At 38.0% G+C, this 21,619-nt stretch overlaps 2 protein-coding genes across 3 annotated transcripts in view; one reads left to right on the plus strand and one right to left on the minus strand.

Moving 5' to 3' along the window:
* Positions 1 to 1,410: 1,410 nt before the first annotated feature.
* LOC113098372 (uncharacterized) lies at positions 1,411 to 4,106 on the minus strand. Its single transcript, XM_026263410.1, has 7 exons — positions 3,762 to 4,106; positions 3,541 to 3,658; positions 3,317 to 3,409; positions 3,058 to 3,175; positions 2,515 to 2,619; positions 1,930 to 2,094; positions 1,411 to 1,556 (listed from the first exon to the last, which is right to left on the minus strand). The coding sequence occupies exons 3-7, from the start codon at positions 3,383 to 3,385 to the stop codon at positions 1,411 to 1,413; spliced, it is 603 nt and encodes a 200-aa protein (XP_026119195.1). The 5' UTR covers positions 3,386 to 3,409; positions 3,541 to 3,658; positions 3,762 to 4,106.
* Positions 4,107 to 8,961: 4,855 nt separating this feature from the next.
* The window catches only part of amotl1 (angiomotin like 1), a 263,071-nt gene continuing 250,413 nt past the window's right edge, over positions 8,962 to 21,619 (plus strand). For both annotated transcript variants that reach the window (XM_026263449.1, XM_026263450.1), the window contains exon 1: positions 8,962 to 9,136. The gene's annotated coding sequence lies outside the window, so the exon portion shown is untranslated. The remainder of the gene's footprint in view (positions 9,137 to 21,619) is intronic.

A 21,619-nucleotide genomic window follows, 5' to 3' on the forward strand; every position in this document is an offset into this window, starting at 1 on the left:
TACATTTAAGCTACTCAGTCAGTAAACCAGTTTGTGCAGTGGAGAAGAGAGAATCTATAATTCATCAGGACTTAGTGCATTAAATGTGATGGTCTATGTTCTGCATTAGTGAAGGTCCAAAAGGGGGTGCCACAAGGCTCAATATTAGGTCCTCTATTGTTTATTATGTATATAAATGAACTAGGCCACAATATGTCAGATGCTAATATGCATTTCTATGCTGATGACACGATTATTTATTGTTTTGGATCATCCCCAGCTAAAGCGGTTGAGTCTTTGCAGAAAGCTTTTGATGTGGTTCAACGTACGCTTATGCAGCTTAAGCTGGTTCTCAATGCTGATAAGACCAAACTGATGCTGTTTAGAAATACTAAGAAGGTTTCTCAAGCTCCTCCTCCTGTGTTCACTTTGACTGGAAGTGTCATAGAGGTGGTTCATTCTTATAAGTACCTTGGTATCTGGCTTGATGATGCTCTCACTTTTAAGCCTCATATAGACAACCTTGTGAAGAAACTCAAACTTAAACTGTCCTTTTTCTTTCGAAATAAATTTTGTTTTTCTTTTAAAGCAAAAAAGCAGCTAGTCACTGCAACATTTTTATCTGTCTTAGATTATGGAGACCTGGTGTATAGGACCGCTTCAGCACAATGTCTGTATAAGATTGACACTGTTTATCATGCGTCTCTGAGATTTATTACGAATTGTAAAAACTTGACCCATCATTGTGAATTATATTCCAGAGTGGGATGGCCATCGTTGTCCAACAGGAGATCAGGGCACTGGCATACTTTTATCTATAAGGCCATGCTTGGTCTTTTGCCATCCTACATCTGTAGTTTAATCACATGGAGAAGTGTTGATTCTTATTCATTGCGATCAAATGATCACTTGCTGCTCTTTGTTCCATTTGCCCGTACAGAACTGGGAAAAAGGGCTTTTGTCTACTCAGCTCCTTCTGCATGGAACTTTTTGCAAAAAGACTTGAAATTATCTGAACTCATTTCCTTAAATGCTTTTAAGTCCAGATTGAGAGAACCTGAAATGACCTGTTTAAATTGCAAATGTTTTTAATTATTTGTATTGTATAACTTTTATAAATGTAATTGACTGTGTTTTTGCTGCCTCTTGGCCAGGACTCCCTTGAAAAAGAGGTTTTTAACCTCAATGGGACTTTCCTGGTTAAATAAAGGTTAAATAAAAAAAAAAAATCATCCGTAGAGGCATCTGTGGAGACATTCTCATATGGGTCTTCATCATCTTCTTCAACAACAGATCCACCATTCCCATTTACTACTATTTGGGAGTAGGTTTCTTTCACAGCTACCATGTCTGTTTTGACCTCCTCACATTTTTGGAGGACAGCACTATGCAGGCCATGGTAAGCTTGACCAGACAGTCCTGAAGGGTAGCCTAAAAATCAAATTGGGATATACAAAAAAGATGAGTCCAATGTTGTTTCATTTCCTCTAAAAGTATAGCCTCTTCCTCAATCAGTCTCTCCAGCTGCATCACCTTGTCAAAAACCTTCTTCTTCATGCCTAAGGAAGTGTCAGGTTCTATCAAGACAAATGACCAATTGAATTAACCACCATATTAAAATACTACCTCTTATTGCCTTTTTGAGAGTAAAATCCAATAATGGTACAATTCTTTGTCCCTACAACATAGGCAACAAGTGATTGGTGTTGAATCTACAGTGTGAAAAAGAAAAGGGCGAGCCTGAATCAGACCTTTACTCATTTTCTAGAGTGTAGTCTGAGTTGGCAAAAACAAAACGGTTTAAAAATAAAATGTGATATAGTCTGTTCCAGATTTTCCAAAACAAATGAAAAGCACATGGTGGGCCTCTTTCCTTTGAAAGTCGGAGTTTAGTGAGGTAATCGTTTAAATGAAGATTCACTAAAACTATCAATGTCAAACTTTACAAACCAGAATCCCAATGCCAGATAGGGCTTTCTGCTGCCAGAAGGTCTTCAACTGAATCTACAGATTCTGTGGTGGTTGGAAGATCATTGTATTGAGATATGGCATTAAACAGCTTTTTCTTATCCTCTCTAATCCGTCTTCGGATCTTGTGTCGCTGTTTGTTACGGTCTGCAGAAAAAACAAATACTTTTAAGGAGGATATGCATAAAGTTTGGTCATTGTGCTAATGGACATCCAAAAGGCTCCTTACAAATTATGTTTTAAAGCGCACATATCATCGGCGACTAAAAATACAATTGTACAATATTTTTACTACACCTCTGGTTAATTTAACCATAATAAATAACCTGGAATGTGGCCAATATTCAAGTAATGGAGGGAGTTGGGTGATGGTAACATTGGACATATAGGAAGGCAGGACTGTTCACTCAATGTAGGAAGGTTGTGTAGTGGCTTAAGTGCACAGTGTAGATGGAAGACTTTGTTCAGTGTTAAGATACGATCAAATTTAAATTACTTAGATACAGCTATAGATCTCACATTTTAAAATGAACTCCACAAGTACATGAAGGCATGGAGGCTACTTACCGGTTACTCGATACAGATCCCTCTTTTTCTGCTGGATGCCCAAGAATAGGCCTTCAATCAGATGTTGCAACGCCACTGGATCATCTGTTCTGAAGTAATCTGGTGCTGTAAAGTATTTATGAAGGTATTTGATCAGTGTCATGCATTTTCTGTGCTATCAAAAATATAACAACTATACTATTTCTATTAAACACCTTATACATTAAACATGGTAAAAGGAGGATTCAATAAGAAGAATGTAGTAGGAACACATGTAAAAACAAAAAAGGACATCTACAAATGTTCTGCCAAAGAATCTGAAAACATTTTTTCAGTTTGCTAATTTTTCAAGGGTGAGTAAGTATTATAAATTTGAGGGAGAAAGCTACATCAAGTTCAATTATTAACTTAGCATTTTGAGCCATTTCTTCGTTGATTTTCACTTTTGTTGTTGCATTGTTTCTCAGCGAGCTCCTCCTACTGCTGTGAGGAGTATTTCACAACAAGTAAAAAAATAAATAAATAAACACATTTTTCTATCTATAGAAAAAAGTACATACTTACTGTCAACTGCCCACTGTCTCACATCAGTGACCCACTGTTGCAGTTCCTCATCAGACCTTTGCGTGCACTTCTTTATAGCCTCAATGTCCTCCTTGACTTCCTTTGTCTTTTGGATAGTCTCAAAAGAATAATTAATGGAAAGTCACAAAAACCTTCAGCAATACTGAAAGTATTAGATACTTGGTATGTACAACTTATAAGTGGACTTTAGACAAATTAAATTTAACCTTCATTGACGAAATCTTTATTTTTTACTTACCTTCAAGTACTGTGTAGACAAGTACTTGTGCAGGTTTCTTTTTTTTGCGCTCATTCCATCCTCTGGCATGCAATGTGACCAGATCTACTCGTGCTGTAATGATGAAGGCATAAATGTGCTTTTCAATTAGTGGTTAGTCACAGAGTATGTTGAATAAAAAAAAGAAAAAAGAAAAGGTGTCTTAACAATACATGATAACTGTAAAAAAGTTACAGCCTACTCACCAGCCTTACTCATGTATTTTGTAGTTAAAGCCACACGGGACAAAAAGCTGTTCACTTGTTCAACTTCTTCACCAATTGTTGTGCCTGCCCCTGTTTGATTTTTGCCACCCCACTGCACCTACAGCATGCACACCAAATGTCCAAACTAAAACATATCAAGTTCATGGATATCAAAATGGTAAAAGGCTTAGTTACCATATTGTTCAAGAATATTAATTTACCTCACATTTTGTAGAGTGCCCCTTTGCATGCATAACTGAGAGAAATGGCTTCATCTGAGTCAGGTTTTGCATTTCTGGGAATGCTTGAGCCACCTTTTGAAGATAGGGCCAATATCGACACATGATGTCAGTGCAGGAGAACTTGCAGTTTGTTTTTGTGGCCAGTTCCTTCTGAAGAAACAGAGGGTATGCAAATATCTCGCCCCTAAACATGTTCAACCCTCTAAGCAATATGCTGTGCCTGCAAACTGCCACCTCTAGGCCCTCTTCATCACATTTAGTGTTTATCTTTTTAGAGGTCTCCCTGGCTGCAGCCCATGTTGATGTTCCACAGATGCCTTTTCCATGTACCTGTAACAGTGTCATATCAAATATATTCATAAACTAGAGCTTGATTCACCGTGTACAATCCCAAATCTTTTGACAAATATCTTACTTGAATGGTCTTCTCACGAACACAATCAACAAATGTTGCTACATCTTTGTCATTAGCCAGAAAAACTCCATCAAAAAATGGTTGTTCCTCTGTCCTACAGGAAGATAAAAAAATTAAAACAATAATACATTGCTATGTGTACTGTGCTAGACTAACTGAAACTTGTTACATCACGTGTATACTGTTGCCCTCTTGTTGGTCTGATTGCTTATATTTTTCTTTGGATGAAAGCATCTGCTAAATTATTAAATGTAAATGTTATAATATATCCCTTTGTTTTGCTGAATCTGTATAATTTTCTGTTTCCGTCTGCAGACACAGCAACTGTATCTGTGGTGCAAGCTGGGCAAGAGAAGTGATCAATGCCGCAGAGTTTTTCTCTTTTATGACGACAATATGTCCATTCAAGGAAAGCATTTTGGAACAAAAAAAAAAGATTGCTTGTAGGTCTATTCTATTGGGTGCAGAGGCATTTCGGTTGAAACAAGCCCCATAATCAGAGCCTAATGGAGCAATATCAGACTCATATTCTTACTAGAATCTGAATATGATGACGTCAGGTTAGGGTTCTGGAACTTTAGGGTGCGAAAGCAAACATTTCAGTATATTTGCGAATCTATGTATTTCGCACATGCCTGTATCGAAAAACCACACAGCTATGTGCGCCAATTCCTAGAGAGAGGAGGTGGAATAAAGACCGTGGGTGGGTCTTGGGTCTTGTGTGACATCCACCTGTGAATCCAGAAACGATGGCTGTATTGCGTTTACATTACACTGAGATACGAGTCCTCTACTCCCTCTGAACCTGGACACACTGATCGGATAACATTGCCATCATAAATGCTTTTACACTTGTCTTTTCTATGTGTATGTGGACAACATCCAGATACATGGACGTAGTGTCGGTGACGTCAACCGTAGACTCCTGAAGTGTGCAAAGAGGCCCGTCGCGACTCTCCCGGACAATCAAAAATGGGCAGAAAGGCGGGGGCTACTTGCTGAAGATGCCCACCCAACGCGACGGCAGTGTCAACAGCGGCAATCCCCCTGTCACTCAAGTGGACACGCCCTTAATTATGCAGAACTTAATGTCTTAATATAATTTAAACGGATGAGTTATAAAAAAATTCACCCCCTTCACAGTTGTCATGAAGGGCAAAATTAGCTATTTAGGCCAAAATCATTTTTTGCACCAGGCTAAAAACATGTTTTTTTCTGCTGTAAAGTTGGTTATTCTAACATGGGGAGTCTATGGGACTGACTCACTTTTTGCAGCCAACTCAAGCGGCCAGTTGATGAATTGCAGTTGTAGTCAATTATTGGCCTCACGAGAAAGAGCGGGAGGTTGGCGCTCGGGCGACAGTTTCATGGGATCTGTAGTTCTATATGACACAGATTAAGCATTCACAGTAATGCAATATCTCGCATTTATTTGCAAATATGGATGCGCTCCTAACTGGCGATATGATGATAGTGTGTCGGGGTTCTGAGGATGTAACTTTATGAACTTCAGCTAAATCACCCAGGCATTCGCCTGCATGTCCTACGGACGTCATAAGCACTCACATGATTCTAACATTACATTTAACATTAAAGCAAACATGATTCAGTAAAACAACACATATCACTAACATTTATCACAAAAATAACAGTTTTAGGATAATGGGATATACTAGTGTACATACCTCTGCTCTTACTGTCGATCACAATGTCATGCAGTCCTTCTCTTTAGCGACCCCAGTGGACGTTTGTGTTTCAAAACTGTGGCAATACGTACCAGGTGGTACATATTTGTGGCACTGCAAAAAAGTGTGCAGAAGTACGTATTTCCCATGAGACCAGGTTTCAATAAAATTACGGGCATGCGATGTCATAGTTACGTTGTCAATTGGTAAATCATGGAATTACCAAAATTTACCAGTATGTTAAGTAACTGTTTCATCATCAGGGCTCTGAATACAGCGGTGATTCATCTCTTGTATTTCTCACATATCTCTGGCCAGAAATCAATTATTAATGAGCCGTCACCCGGTAATAATCATATGTTGGTTTTTGCTTGTAAGTGTGAATTAAATCTAAGTATATATTTTGTATTTTTAACCGATTTAAAAGTGAAACTAAAAGAGAGTCTCCTCCCTTTAAGTCCGTGAATTGCACCTGTAGGGGCGCAATTTCTCTCAGACAATGCAGTCTCAACACACATACTCAAGGCCAGCGACACACTGGATGTGTGGCGCAAGCGTCTCAGCTGCGTGGCGTGTCTGTTTTTAATTCGGCTCCCATGTTAACAGGTTAGATCTTGCAGACTGCCTGCGTGAGACGCGCGTAAAACCCGTGCATGCTAGAAATAGAACCGACGCCTATTTTTCACGCGACACGCGTGCATGTTGGAAGCGTTTCCAGGCAAAAAAGTAAAATATGTTTATATGTCATTTTGTACACAAATACATAATTCATGACATTTTGATATTTGAAAGTCTATAGGTTGGCATAAATTCAGATATAAATGTAATTAAATAAATAAATTAATTTTATAAAAATTAAATAAATAATAAATAAAAGAATTTTAATTAATAATGAACGATTTTCAAATATTGCACCTGTCAAACATACTCTATTGTGCCGTCAATACTGTTGACGGTGTCCTATCAGTAGGTATGTAAAAAAAAAAAAAAAAAAATTAATTGATATTGTTGTCATGAAGACAAGAGCCTGGTTTTTCGGCGGCCTCCCTCTATGTTTCCTACAGCAGCAGCAGTGCGCCAAGCGCCGCGTGCAGGCACGCTTCTGGTGTGTAAAGACACAGAAAACGCGAAGCAGCCACCACTTTTCTGGCACGCAGCAGAGAAGCCACGCAGCCAGTGTGTCACCGGCCTTAAGTTACCCTCCTGCCATCCGCCTGAAGTGATCCCGCTTTCCAGAAAGCCACATTGCTTACATTATTTCTCTCAACTGTGTTATTTTTACAAAGTAGGACAAAATGGTCACAGAAAAAAAAACAAATATCGTTTTATAAACTTATATAATGAATACAGACACAGACTGACTGTCTCAACACTAATCATCTCCCCCCAAAAACATGTCTGACAGAATGCATTGAACTTATATGGCATTTCATCCAGCTTTCTTCCCCTGGCACATACACACTTTTGCATGAAATTTGCCTGGACAGTCAGTTGGCTCTTGTGTGTATGCCCTCCGTAACTAAAAAAAAAAACTTGGACTAGTGTGTATTTTACCCTGCATTAAAATGCACCATCCAGGGAAATAAGCATTAGATTATCCGTTGCTGTTACAGAAAGTGATAAAATGGTAACTGTTGTCAGTCCCCGCTTCCTCTGCACCAGTAGAGAGTGTTTTTAGTCGGGGTGGATTGATCATGAGACCACATCGTGCTCGGTTGGGTAGCAGGATGGTCTCCTCACTTATTTTTCTGAAAAGTAATTATGCCCATCTGTAATCTTCACAACATCTAAAGTGCACATAATCCAAGACATTGTAAGGATATTAGCAGTCATTAGTTAAGCTTCAATGTTAAAAGTTATGTAAAAGCTGTTACAGTTGAACATTTACAGGTATAGTGGTACAGTAATGTTACTTGTACTAGAAAGGTTATATGGATGTGTATAGTGGTACAACGATGTTATGTGAAAATGAGCACTTAATATTGACAAGTTACAATTCATAATACTAATAAAATTACCTTTACACCAAATACTATGTGGCCCTTTTACCCTTTATTGTTTCCACCAAACATTTGACATACTCTTGAAGATTTCTTTAGGTCTTGTCAAAGACCCAATCTCTCTGGTCTCGGTCTCGACTCGGACTCAACCCTTTCTGAACTCGGTCTTGACTCGGACTCGACCCTTTCTGAACTCGGTCTTGTCTCGGACTCGACCCTCTCTGGACTCGATCTGGACTCGGACTCGAATGAGCTGGTCTCGACCACAACACTGGTCTGAACGTTTGGCTCATTAATACTGCAGCATTTTAATTCTTAATCGGGTACATATTTACACAGCATTTTGAAAAAAAATATTATATATAGTAATTACATACGGTTTTTCCTTTCACTTCTGGGACTGTTCGATTAACAGATGAAACTCTATTAACATCGTCTGTAATATGCAGCCAAGCATCCTTTTTTTAGGACCTGATACGCCACTATGTACGCTTGAAAATAAAACGTGGCGTTTTGAATGAACTTCTGATAATAAAACTTCAAATTCTGCAGCTGAGAAATTTTAATTTTCATTCGCTTTTGAAAAGACGTGTTGGAATCATTCGTTTGGTGTCATAATATGATGCTCATATATAGTTGTCAGTCGGATTTAATGGGAGGGATTTATGGTAATTGAGCGTGCACGCGCGTCGCATTTACGACTGATTGGAATTCATTAACACGCACACACATTTCACTATCACATCTGACGTTTACGAAGTTTTTGTGAATCAGGAGAAGAGTTTTCGGGAAGTTCTCTTTACGCGCAAATCACTCACATATTTACTCGTATATTTACGAATGTTTCTTGAATGAGACCCAATATGTGTGCATATGATACATATACAGTAGACAAACATTACGCAAACAAAATAACTTTTATTTTGTTTCCACTAATTTATATATTCTTATATTTATTTATTCCTCTGAGGTGGGTTTTCTATACAATGACTGGAAAGTCAAGGAAAAATATTCATGTCCACGCACGTCTCCACAGATTCTGAACTGGTGCTAGGACCCAGGGGCGCATGTTGCCTAGCGGTCCTGGCACACACATTCCTGCCATACCACAGTGAATGGAAATGACTGTTTGCGAGTCAGTCAAATGTGTTAAGCAGCAGAGTTCCTATCAGCTAAAGAGTCCCGGGAAATTAATTCACTTACAAAATCGCTCCACTCTGACAGATTGAGTTATCCGTGTCAGGATCTCACTGGGTAAATATGGCTTGCATAATTTTGCTAACGTCGTTGTCGTGTTTCCTCAATGGATTCAAATGTAGCGGATGATGAGTTTGATGTAACATGATGAGTAACTCTTGTTTACCAGCTCTCAGCTGGAGTTAAGAAATCTACATGTGCCAGCCTGGGTTTTTTTTACCTAACATTTATTTCTCAAATGCAATGGCTTACTTAGTAAAGTTTGTGTGTGTGTGTGTGTGTGTGTGTGTTTGAGGGGGAAGTTCATCTGGTGGTTCTATTTTTGGTTTCTCGGGTAAGTTTCCCTGTTAACTCCTCAAGTCATTTCACGGGTTATATTGGATACTTAGATTTAGATACTGTGAATATACTGTGAAAAAATGTTTAGATGTCAGGTATTTCTATGATTAGAAGACAAAACATTCTCAATGTTTTAAAAATCTAAAGATTTAAAGCGATCTAAAGCACCCATTACATTCTAAAATATCTGATTGTGTTTAAAGTTGAATAGTCCTTAAGGTCCGTTCATACCAAGAACAAGAAATGCAAAGATATTGTTATTATAAATGTGCTGGAATTATGTTTTCAGCAGCTTTAAATGCTTAAAGGGTTAGTTAAGACAAAAATGAAAATTTGCTAATTTACTTACCCTCAGCACACAAGGCAAATTATGACATCATGATTCAATAATAATAATAATAATAATAATAATATGAAAAAAAAAAAAGAATAACGATAAAACATTATAACACTTCCCAAACAGTTTTAACTGTACTTACAAACATTACTGGATTATGTTGAGAAACATTAGAGCAAAAAATTACTGTTTCATATTTTAATATTCAATCATTTGAAATCTCTAAAATCAATATTCAGCAGTCAGTGTTTGCATCTGAGTAAAAACAAAGCTGGAGGGTTTCAGAGCATCATTCCTGTAATTCAGCCTTCAATAACTTGGCCTTGGTCTTGTTCCTCCATACATGCACAGTATTTTGGGGAGCTGAAAAGAAACAAGCACATTTTGAGTGTTCCACACACCACTTGCTGGCTGTCTCAAATACACAATGAATTGGTTCTGTGAAATAGCCAATACAATAATGACAACATTGCATGGATGTTCCAAAACCCAAAACATCAAAGAAGCTATTACGTTGTTGCTACTCCTCTAATAATACAGTAGTTAGGCGATGAAAATGGTGCAGTTTCCTACAAAAGAGATATGTATTACCATAATCTGCCTAACACAGGGGTGTCCAAACTCGGTCCTGGAGGACCGGTGTCCTGCATAGTTTAACTCCAACTTACCTCAACACACCTGCCTGGAAGATAAATGTATGCCAAATACTTTGATTAGCTGGTTCATGTGTTTCTAACTGGGGATGGACAGTGGCCCTCAAGGAGCAGGATTGGACACCCCTGGTAACAAAACACATATTACATTTAAGTATTTGTCAATATTATAACTTACTTTTTTAAAGAAAATTTGCGCGCACACACACACACGCGCACACACACACACACACACACACACAGATGCTGGTCATATAATTAAAATATCATCAAAAAGTTAATTTATTTAACTAATTCCATTCAAAAAGTGAAACTTGTATATTATATTAATTCATTACACACAGACTGATATATTTCAAATATTTATTTTAATTTTGATGATTATAACTGAAAACTAAGGAAAATCCCAAATTCAGTATCTCAGAAAATTAGAATATTACTTAAGACCAATACAAATAAAACATTTTTAGAATTGTTGGCCAACTGAAAGGTATTAACATGAAAAGTATGAGCATGTACAGCACTCAGTACTTAACTGGGTTTTCTTTTGCCTGAATTAATGCAGCAATGCGGTGTGGCATGGAGTCGATCAGTCTGTGGCACTGCTCGGGTGTTATGAGAGCCCAGGTTGCTCTGATAGTGGCCTTCAGCTCTTCTGCATTGTTGGGTCTGGCATATCACATCTTCTTCTTCAGAAATACCCTATAGATTTTCTATGGGGTTAAGGTCAGGCGAGTTTGCTGGCCAATTAAGAACAGGGATACCATTGTCCATGGAAACCAGGTACTGGTAGCTTTGACACTGTGTGCAGGTGCCAAGCCCTGTTGGAAAATGACATCTGCATCTCCAAAAAGTTGGTCAGCAGCAGGAAACATGAAGTGCTCTAAAACTTCCTGGCATACGGATGCGTTGATCTTGGACCTTGGAAAACACAGTGGACCAACACCACCAGATGACATGACACCCCAAACCATCACTGACTGTGGAAACTTTACACTGGACTTCAAGCAACGTGGATTGTGTCCTCTCTTAAAGCTGAAGTAGGTAACTTTTGTAAAAATATATTTTTTACATATTTGTTAAACCTGTCATTATGTCCTGACAGTAGAATATGAGACAGATAATTTGTGAAAAATCTAGCTCCTCTGGCTCCTCCCAGTGGTCCTATTGCCATTGCAGAAATTCATCCGCTCCCGGTAACAAACAACCAATCAGAGCTGCGGTCCATAACTTTGTTTGTGTTCAAAAGGTAGAAAAATGTATATAATAAGCGAGTACACCATGAATCCATTTTCCAAACCGCGTTTTTAGCCTGTCCTGAATCACTAGGGTACATCTATAATAAGTGTTTATATTCTGACTATTTTAGATTGCTTCGGGGGTACCGTGGCGGAGTAACTCAGTACCTTTGTGATTCTTCATAGACATAAACAGAGAGAAGTAGCTCCGGCTACAATGTTCTTCCGCAAGACGCAAGCAGTTCTGTTTATTAACCGCTAGAGCGTCAAAAGTTACCTACCGCAGCTTTAATTCAGATGTTGGGACCCTGATTTCCAAAGGAAATGCAAAATTTACAGCTCTCTTTTGTTCCAGTTTTTCACAAGTTCATCATAGAACTGTGGTAAGAATATTTTTATCAAGCACAATGAGTAATGGCTTCTCCTGCTATTGTTATTTGCACCTCTTGCCAGATGTACAGTTTATCTATTTCTGTCGATGATGATGGATTCACATGTGATAAATGCAGGGAAATAGTTAGGCTGACAGAGAAGATTTCAGAATTAGAGACACGCATCCAAACTTTAATTGAGCAGTAAGAATGTAAGGGCTTTAGATACGGCTTTGGATGCGTCTAGCTCAGGGATTCCTGTACATTGTTCGGTTCCGGCAATAGAGTAGTGATGGGAAGTTCGGATCATATTACCGACTCAGACTTTTGAGTCTCGTTCAGCAAAAAGAACTAATCTTTTTTCGAGTCATTTCGTTCATTTGAGCAAAATGTTATTAAAATATTAAGTGCTACCTCCCCAACACATCTAGTACTTAGGCAAACGTTGATCACACTACAAACAATACGAAACTAAAATGCTATAAGATACAGAAAAAAATATTCATTCTTTACCTGGGTCTTCAGTCTGTGATTAGCTCATCTCACCTCTTATCTGACAAGAAGTCTTCGGGTTTAAGTCATTCCTTAATCACGTGACAGACCCATACGCAAAACCAACGCGGTCTTGAGCCGGAAAGAGAATTGATTAGTTCATCCCATGAGTCTTTCGGGTCTCGGGTCGAGTTTGACTCGTTCCTTAATCACGTGACAGCCCCATACGCAAAACTAATGCAGTCTTGAGCAGGAAAGAGAATTGATTAATTTATCTCATGAGTGTTTCGGATCTCGGGTCGAGTTTGACTCGTTCCTTAATCACATTACAGCCCCATACGCAAAACTAACGCAGTCTTGAGCCGGAAAAAGAATTGATTAGTTCATCTCATGAGTCTTTCGGGTCTCGGGCCGAGTTTGACTCTTTCCTTAATCACGTGACAGCCCCATACGCAAAACTAATGCAGTCTTGAGCTGGAAAGAGAATTGATTAGTTCATCTCATGAGTCTTTCAGGTCTCGGTCGAGTTTGACTCGTTCCTTAATCACGTGACACCCCATACGCAAAACTAACGCAGTCTTGAGCCGGAAAGAGAATTGATTAGTTCATCTCCTGAGTCTTTCGGGTCTCGGGTCCAGTTTGACTCGTTCCTTAATCACGTGACAGACCCATGCGCTATTTCTGACATTTCTGTCACTGTGTTTTTGTTACTGTTTGTTGAGGGTCTGTGGTTTGTTATTATTTTATAAATAAATAAAACCCTGTTATCAATAAAATTTTGATTAATTTGTCTTCTTGACTGTCTATCGGTAAATAAACACTAGGCGATATAATAATATAATAATCCAAGCTTACAATAAAAAGTATTTATAGACTAGTTTGTTCATTTTTACTTCAATTTTGAGTTTGCTGGTATAATAATTGGTTTTCCTAGGCAGACTTGACATATTGGTGTAATATATGTAGTGAAGTGAAGTGAAAGTGTCATTCAGCCAAGTATGGTGACCCATACTCAGAATTTGTGCTCTGCATTTAACCCATCCGAAGTGCACACACACAGAGCAGTGAACACACACACATACACACACATTGTGAACACACACCCGGAGCAGTGGGCAGCCATTTATGCTGCGGCGCCCAGGGAGCAGTTGGTGGTTCAATGCCATGCTCAAGGGCACCTAAGTCGTGGTATTGAAGGTGGAGAGAGAACTGTACATGCACTCCCCCCACCCACAATTCCTGCTGGCCCGGGACTCGAACTCACAACCTTTCGATTGGGAGTCCGACTTTCTAACCATTAGGCCACGACTTCCCTTCAAAAGGATAAGAAGATTGCTCAAAAAAGGACATAATGGCATACATTAAAAGCAAATAACATTTTGAATTTGAATTATTAATGTTAGTTTAAGACATTAAGGTTATGATAACTTCAGCTTTAACAGTTTTAACCCAGCTCAGAGTGAGGAGTTTCAGATCCTGGTGCGACTGCCAGTGCAGGGGCCATGTTTTGGGAAGACTTTGACGAGAGGTTAGCAAGTTTGAGGCCTTCTGCTACCTCTTCTAAGACCTCAGATGGTATGATGGAGATGCGGGCCAACCTTGCAGAGCCACTCTTACCCCGCACATCAGACCCTCTGGCCTGGTGGAGGAGATGTTCACCAGTATACAAAAGCCTTTCTGAAGTCACAAAGACAAGACTTTGCATTGTGGCCACATCCATGCCATCTGAATTTTTTTTTTTTCTAAAACTGGGCAGATTATCTCAGATAGAAGAACTCACAGACTCAGCCCATCCAAGGTCAGGGAGCTTGTTTTTTTTTATTAAAATGCAAACATGCCTTAAAGCAAGTCCTAAAAATATAGCCACAGTGTGTTATTTATTTTAAAGCTTATTTATTTTTATTTATTTAGAAAAAGACTAGCTTGTTGTGCAATATTTTTGTTGTTGTGATTTTAAAGGTAATTTGTTATTGTTATAAGGCTCCGTAGCTTTAGTATCTCTTAATTTTCATTTATTTTTTATTCAAATGGTTTAAAATTATTTTGGGAATAGTTATCCTCTTTGATATAAAGTTTTTATTTTGGCACAAAAGTGTTATTTATTTTAAAACGCATTCATTTAAAATTATTATGTAAAAAAAGCAAAGCTTGTTGTGCAATATTTGCTTTTCTTTTTTTTTTTTTATATTGTCCTTTTAAAGTTCATTTGTTAAGGTTATTAGACCCTGTGGCTTTATTATCTTTTAATTGTAATTTCATTTTTAATTATTTACATTTTTATTATTTTAATTTATTTTGGAATAGTTGTCCTCTTTGTTACAAAGCTTTTCTGGCACAAAAATAAACAATAAACAACAATTCAAAAGTATGTACACAGTGTTTTTAATGTTTATAAAGTGTCATATGTTACAAAAGTATGGTTTACACAGACAATCTGATTTAATAACTGCACAACTAAACAAAAACAAACAAACAAACAGACAGAAAAAAGATCAACATTTTAAGCATAACCAACTCTTTATTTCCACATTCAGTGTTATGGAAAAGTACCACCATGACAGAAATTAAATGCAACAATTTGAAACCAGAAATGCATCACGTTACTCTACTAATAATAAACAAGTACTACGCACCCATTTGTAAGGAAAGTTGTAAATTAATTAGTTACTCTAGCCAATGTTGTCACATCAAGGGACAAAAGAACGAAAACCAGAAGAACCGAAAGATAAACTATTCAATTCTCTTTCCGGCTCAATACTGCATTCTTTTACTGTCTATGGTTTTAGCGTATGGGTCTGTCACATGATTAAGGAATGACTCGACCCGAAGACTCATGAGATTAACTAATCAATTCTCTTTCCGGCTCATATTGTATTGGGTTTAGCGTATTGGGCTGTCACGTGATTAAAGAACAAGTCAAAAACCGATAGACCCGAACTATGAACTAATCAATTCTCTTTCCGGCTCATGCTGCATTGGGTTTAGCATATTGGGCTGTCACGTGATTGAGGAACCAGTCAAAAACCCGATAGACCCGAACTATGAACTAATCAATTCTCTTTCTGGCTCAGACTGCATTGGGTAAGCGTATAGGGCTGTCACGTGATTAAGGAACGAATCAAAAACCCGATAGACCCGAACTATGAACTAATCAATTCTCTTTCCGGCTCAAGACTGCATTGACTGACAGGTGAATTACTACTACTAGAACAGAACCTATAGAATAATGCACATGCGCGTCTGAACGAATCACTCCCCGAGACGAATCGTTCAAGAACGACATATCACTACAATAGAGCCCCTGCAGCAGGGCAACTGGGTGACAGTGAGGCAGCATAGTCGTGGGTCAAAACCCCACTTTTCTGTTCCGATCAAAACATTAAACAGGTTCTCCCCACTCAGTGATGCACCAACTGAGAAACCTGATGAAAGTGGTCTAGTTATTGGCGATTCTATTGTACGGAACGTTAATATAGAGACACCACCACCAGTGTTGAGTACTCGAGACTCGGACTCGGTCTTGGACTCGGTCTCGAGACCGTATTTTAATGGTCTCGGTCTTGTCATGGACTCGTGTGCATTTTGACTCGGTATTGACTCGGACTCGAACATATTAGGAATCGGACTTATGCCCGAGTCCACTCGAGGTTCAATCAAAATATTTCATGATTATTACTGTATGTTAATGTTTATTTAAATTGATGTATGTTTGAGACATCCAATGACTGGTGATTTTCTTTTGACGTGAGACGTTAGGCCAGCTACACACTGGATGTGTGGCGCAAGCGTCTCAGCTGTGTGGCGTGTCTGTTTTTAATTCGGCTCCCATGTTAACAGGTAAGATCTTGCAGACTGCCTGCGTGAGACGCGCGGAAAACCCGTGCATGCTAGAAATAGAACCGACGCCTATTTTTCACGTGACACGCGTGCATGTTAGAAGCGTTTCCAGGCAAAAAAGTAAAATATGTTTATATGTCATTTTGTACACAAATACATATTAATTCATGACATTTTGATATTTGAAAGTCTATAGGTTGGCATAAATTCAGATATAAATGTAATTTAAAAAATAAATTAATAATGAACGATTTTCAAATATTGCACCTGTCAAACATACTCTATTGTGCCGTCAATACTGTTGACGGTGTCCTATCAGTAGGTGTGTAAAAAAAATAAAAAAAAATAAATAAAGTTGATATTGTTGTCATGAAGACAAGAGCCTGGTTTTTCGGCGGCCTCCCTCTATGTCTCCTACAGCCGCAGCAGCGCGCCAAGCGCCGCGTGCAGGCACGCTTCTGGTGTGTAAAGACAGAAAACGCGAAGCAGCCACCACGTTTCTGGCACGCAGTAGAGACGCCACGCAGCCAGTGTGTCACCGGCCTTAAGTTACCCTCCTGCCATCCGCCTGTAGTGATCCCGCTTTCCAGGAAGCCACATTGCTACATTATTTCTCTCAACTGTGTTATTTTTACAAAGTAGGACAAAATGGTTACAGAAAAAAAAAACAAATATCGTTTAATAAACGTATATAATGAATACAGACACAGACAGACTGTCCCAACACTAATCATCTCCCCCCAAAAACATGTCTGACAGAAGGCATTGAACTTATATGGCATTTCATCCAGCTTTCTTCCCCTGGCACATACACACTTTTGCATGAAATTTTCCTGGACAGTCAGTCGGCTCTTGTGTGTATGCCCTCCGTAACAAAAAAAAAAACTTGGACTAGTGTGTATTTTACCCTGCATTAAAATGCACCATCCAGGGAAATTAGCATTAGATTATCCGTTGCTGTTACAGAAAGTAATAAAATGGTGACTGTTGTCAGTCCCCGCTTCCTCTGCACCAGTAGAGAGTGTTTTTAGTCGGGGTGGATTGATCATGAGACCACATCGTGCTTGGTTGGGTAGCAGGATGGTCTCCTCACTTATTTTTTTGAAAAGTAATTATGCCCATCTGTAATCTTCACAACATCTAAAGTGCACATAATCCAAGACATTGTAAGGATATTAGCAGTCATTAGTTAAGCTTCAAGGTTAAAAGTTATGTAAAAGCTGTTACAGTTGAACATTTACAGGTATAGTGGTACAGTAATGTTACTTGTACTAGAAAGGTTATATGGATGTGTATAGTGGTACAACGATGTTATGTGAAAATGAGCACTTAATATTGACAAGTTACAATTCATAATACTAATAAAATTATCTTTACACCACATACTATGTGGCCCTTTTACCCTTTATTGTTTCCACCAAACATTTTACATACTCTTGAAGATTTCTTTAGGTCTTGTCAAAGACCCAATCTCTCTGGTCTCGGTCTTGACTCGGACTCGACCCTTTCTGAACTCGGTCTTGACTCGGACTCGACCCTTTCTGAACTCGGTCTTGACTCGGACTCGACCCTCTCTGGACTCGATCTGGACTCGGACTCGAATGAGCTGCTCTAGCCAGACTCTAGCCAGAGAGAGATAAATAAGAAACATTTGTCTAACATATTCAACTGGTATATATATATATATATATATATATATATATATATATATATATATATATATCGTGGAGTTCCAGGGGAAGGTCGTGGTGTTTCAGTGGAAGCAGAAGCGGGAGGTGCAGGGCGGCGCATGAAGGCAAAAGGAACAGCAGTAGTGGGTACGGCTCTGCTTGCAGGAAGCTGACTATGATCTGGATCCCCGTGGACCTCATAATGGCCGCGATGCACAAGATCGAGGATGCAAAAACGTCCAGATGGCTCTGGAAATGTTGTGGTGTTTGCATCATCTGTAATGTACAGACTGCTGCCATCAACCTGTTGAAGTGCATAGAAGGAAAATACCATAAGTTTAATGAACATTTAAAATAAATGGCAAACAGTAAAAAGACAAATGCTAATCCATCAGATTCATTGTTAGTTTAATAACGAATATAAACAAAATGCTTAATTAAAATGTCAGAAAACCTAATAGGGGTGGAACGGCCTGCACATTAATTAAACTTATCAGATGACAAGAGCATGGTTGATGTAAGGTTTGTAAGATTTACCTGCAGCTTAATGTATTAGTGTGAATACTGGCTTAATAGTCGTTGTTTTACCATATTTATGTATAAAATATATTTCATAATTAAACTGCACTGACTGTCTAGTTGCACTATGTGTTAGCCTGTTGTTTTGGCATTATTTTGCAATGATGAATGATGCGTTTGGCAATTTTAATAGCTTGTTACAATTTGGCCTAATCTGCAGGTCTACTCCACATACAGTCCACATACAGTCTATTGATATCATGTGTTAGTTTCTGTCATGTTCTGCATGGCCAATATGAAGTGATTTTATGGATTTGGTTAGGCTCATTGTAGGACAGATGATTAAAAAAGGCACTAGGGATATTTTCATGATCTCAAAATATTCTAACAAGTAGGCCCTCTCTTTTTCAAGATACATATAACAAACCAAAAAGGGAGATCCCTGCCCGAATTGAAGAGATGCACCACATGCTGCAAGGACTTTCACTTTTCATATATATATATATATATATATATATATATATATATATATATACTCCAGTTGAATATGTTAAACACATGTTTCTTATTTATCTCTCTCTGTCTAGAGTTGAAGCCTACAGCCATTCTGTCCATGCAGCAACTGATGGAAAAGGGGTACACTTTGGTGCTTGTGATGTTGTCGCAAAAATGACATATATATATATATATATATATATATATATATAACATTCTTGAATCATTCTTGTGTCTTGTCTTGCCTCTCAACAACTTTTAAACTATCGGCTGTAATTTAGTGACTCCATACACTGATTCCAACTTTAACTTACCTGATAATGAGCTAAATCGCCTTAAGGAGGTTAATAAATATACTGTATAATTCAAGAGACTAAGACTTTTAAGGTTCTTCATTTTTTACAATTGTTTTAAAATTAATATACATCAATTTCACAAAATTTATATTTCATTTATATTTTGTGTAAATTCATGTTTAAAATTAAAATTGTGACTCAAAGCTCACTTAGTAATTAACCTCTGCTGCATTTTGAATCAAAAATCACATTTAAAAACAAATACTACTGAGATTAATATATTGATGCTATATACAAAGTAACGTGACTGCAAACTAAACCAACAGGGTAATAGATCTGCGGTCCTGAAACTGCAGCCTCTGGTTGTGCAGGAACATACTGAAATATAAGTACCTGAAATATCCTGCATATTTTGTCAACAGACATGTCATCATCTCTTACTGTGACACGTTTGCCTTCTCAAAAGAGAACATAACTTGTTGTTTCCATTGTCGCAGTAGCTCGAACATCAATTACGTGTTTTACATTACCTAGGGTGAAAGGCGGGTCTTCTTGGCGTGGCGGGAGCTCTGGGCGGGAGTAACTTCCGGTTCACGAAAAAGTACCAATGCAGGATTAGGTCATATATATACGTATCTTGATTTCCGATTTCCATCTATAAATACAATCGGATAACGAGATTGTTTTGTGTTTTCCGTCTTTTAATATCAAAAGAAAAAAAGAAAAATGGATTGTTTTCCGTTTTTTGTTTTCCTATTTACTAATGGAAATTGGGAAACGAGCCGTTTTTCGTTTTTGTTTTTTTCCTTTTAAAACGAAAATCCGTTGGCCAACAAGTACACGGACCCTTATGTATCGTAGAGAGCCTCCCTGGGCCAAAGTTCAACTGGCACTTATATCCAGGGTATGGTTCACCTTTAGACATCTTCATCATCCTCATTAGAGTCAATAGAACTATCGTCAAAAGTTTGCTCATTTAAGTTCAGTTTGTTTAGCCATCCTTCATAATATTCCTCCAGACTCCTTTCAATGATCCTTTGTTGATTATTCGGGACTTTTATCACTTCCATTTGCTTAACAGTAGCATTGATGATTAATGATCTTAATAAAGGTAATACACATCAAAATAATAATCCTCCTATTAATATGGCAACTCCTAAAAACATTCCTAGTTTAACAAACCATGCTCCCCATGCTCCAAGTTTCACATCAATCCAATCCCAAATGTGTTGGTCTCTTCCGGCATTTGCTGTAATATCATTTCTTAATTTTTTAATTTTTGTCATAACTTCATTGAAAGCTCCTCCAGGGGCGGTGTTATTTGGGATAAATGTACAACATTGATCTCCAAACATAACACAAACTCCTCCCTTATCTGCCAAGAGCCAATTAAGAGCCTGTCTGTTTTGCCATATCATTCTACTTGTTGCATGCACTTGGTCGCCTAATAAGGTTAAGGCCTCATCAGTATAATTAATGAATCTTTGTTGATTATAATAGATATAATTAATCCACTCTGTATTTTTGTTTGGTGTGATCCAAACCAGGATTGACTCAAAACCTCCTTTTATTTCATTTCTTGCCTTGAATTTATTAGGAATTCCTCTTGGCTGTCCAATTGAGTCTAAATATACATTGGGGTCTGGCTCGTATCCTCTTTTAGTTCTATTGTCTTCTTTGTTTGTGCTCTGTTCTGTTCCCCATTGTGCCATGCTAACTTCTTGAAGTAACTGTACTCTTACACATATACATTTCCATCCAACTGGTAAAGAAGGCAATAATATCTCACCTCCACAGATCCAAAAGAAATCTGCTATTATTAATGATTGATCTTCATAAATTTCTATTGGTGGTAAGGCTATAGTTTGATTTTCACATTTTTCAGGTGCTATCTTACTTCCTTTAGTTGTTCCGAATGCTAAAAGTTCTGGAGCTCTAGAAGGAACTCCTGATTTCCAAGAATTTTTCTTAGACCAAATAATAGCATATCTTCCTTTGAATTTACCTACATCTTGGGTTCCTTTTGGTTTATGGAAACACTCATGTTCTTGTTTATAATCTATGCTATACCATTTTGGGATTTCCTAAATATCCAAGGCATTCAGCAATACAATATGGCCTGGTAAAATCTGTTAAATGACAAAAGTTTCTCCCAAATTGGGCACATTTTCGGTAGTCATATGGATTTGGTATGGCTATTACTTTGTTTAACGGAGATTTGGAGCACAGCAAGCGATTTTCTTTTCCTGTTTCTTTAGCTGTAAAGGCTGCCCATTTATACCATTCATTATTT

The sequence above is a fragment of the Carassius auratus genome, unplaced genomic scaffold, assembly GCF_003368295.1.
Source record: "Carassius auratus strain Wakin unplaced genomic scaffold, ASM336829v1 scaf_tig00216545, whole genome shotgun sequence".
Lineage (NCBI taxonomy): Eukaryota > Metazoa > Chordata > Actinopteri > Cypriniformes > Cyprinidae > Carassius > Carassius auratus.

Coding starts and splice junctions, on each gene's coding strand:
- LOC113098372 (XM_026263410.1), bottom strand. CDS start 3,385: ATGCCAGAGGATGGAATGAGCGCAAAAAAAAGAAACCTGCACAAGTAC. Junction 2,620..3,057: donor GAGACAGTGGGCAGTTGACA/GTAAGTATGTAC, acceptor AATACTTTACAG/CACCAGATTACTTCAGAACA. Junction 1,557..1,929: donor TATCTGGCATTGGGATTCTG/GTTTGTAAAGTT, acceptor TTGTCTTGATAG/AACCTGACACTTCCTTAGGC.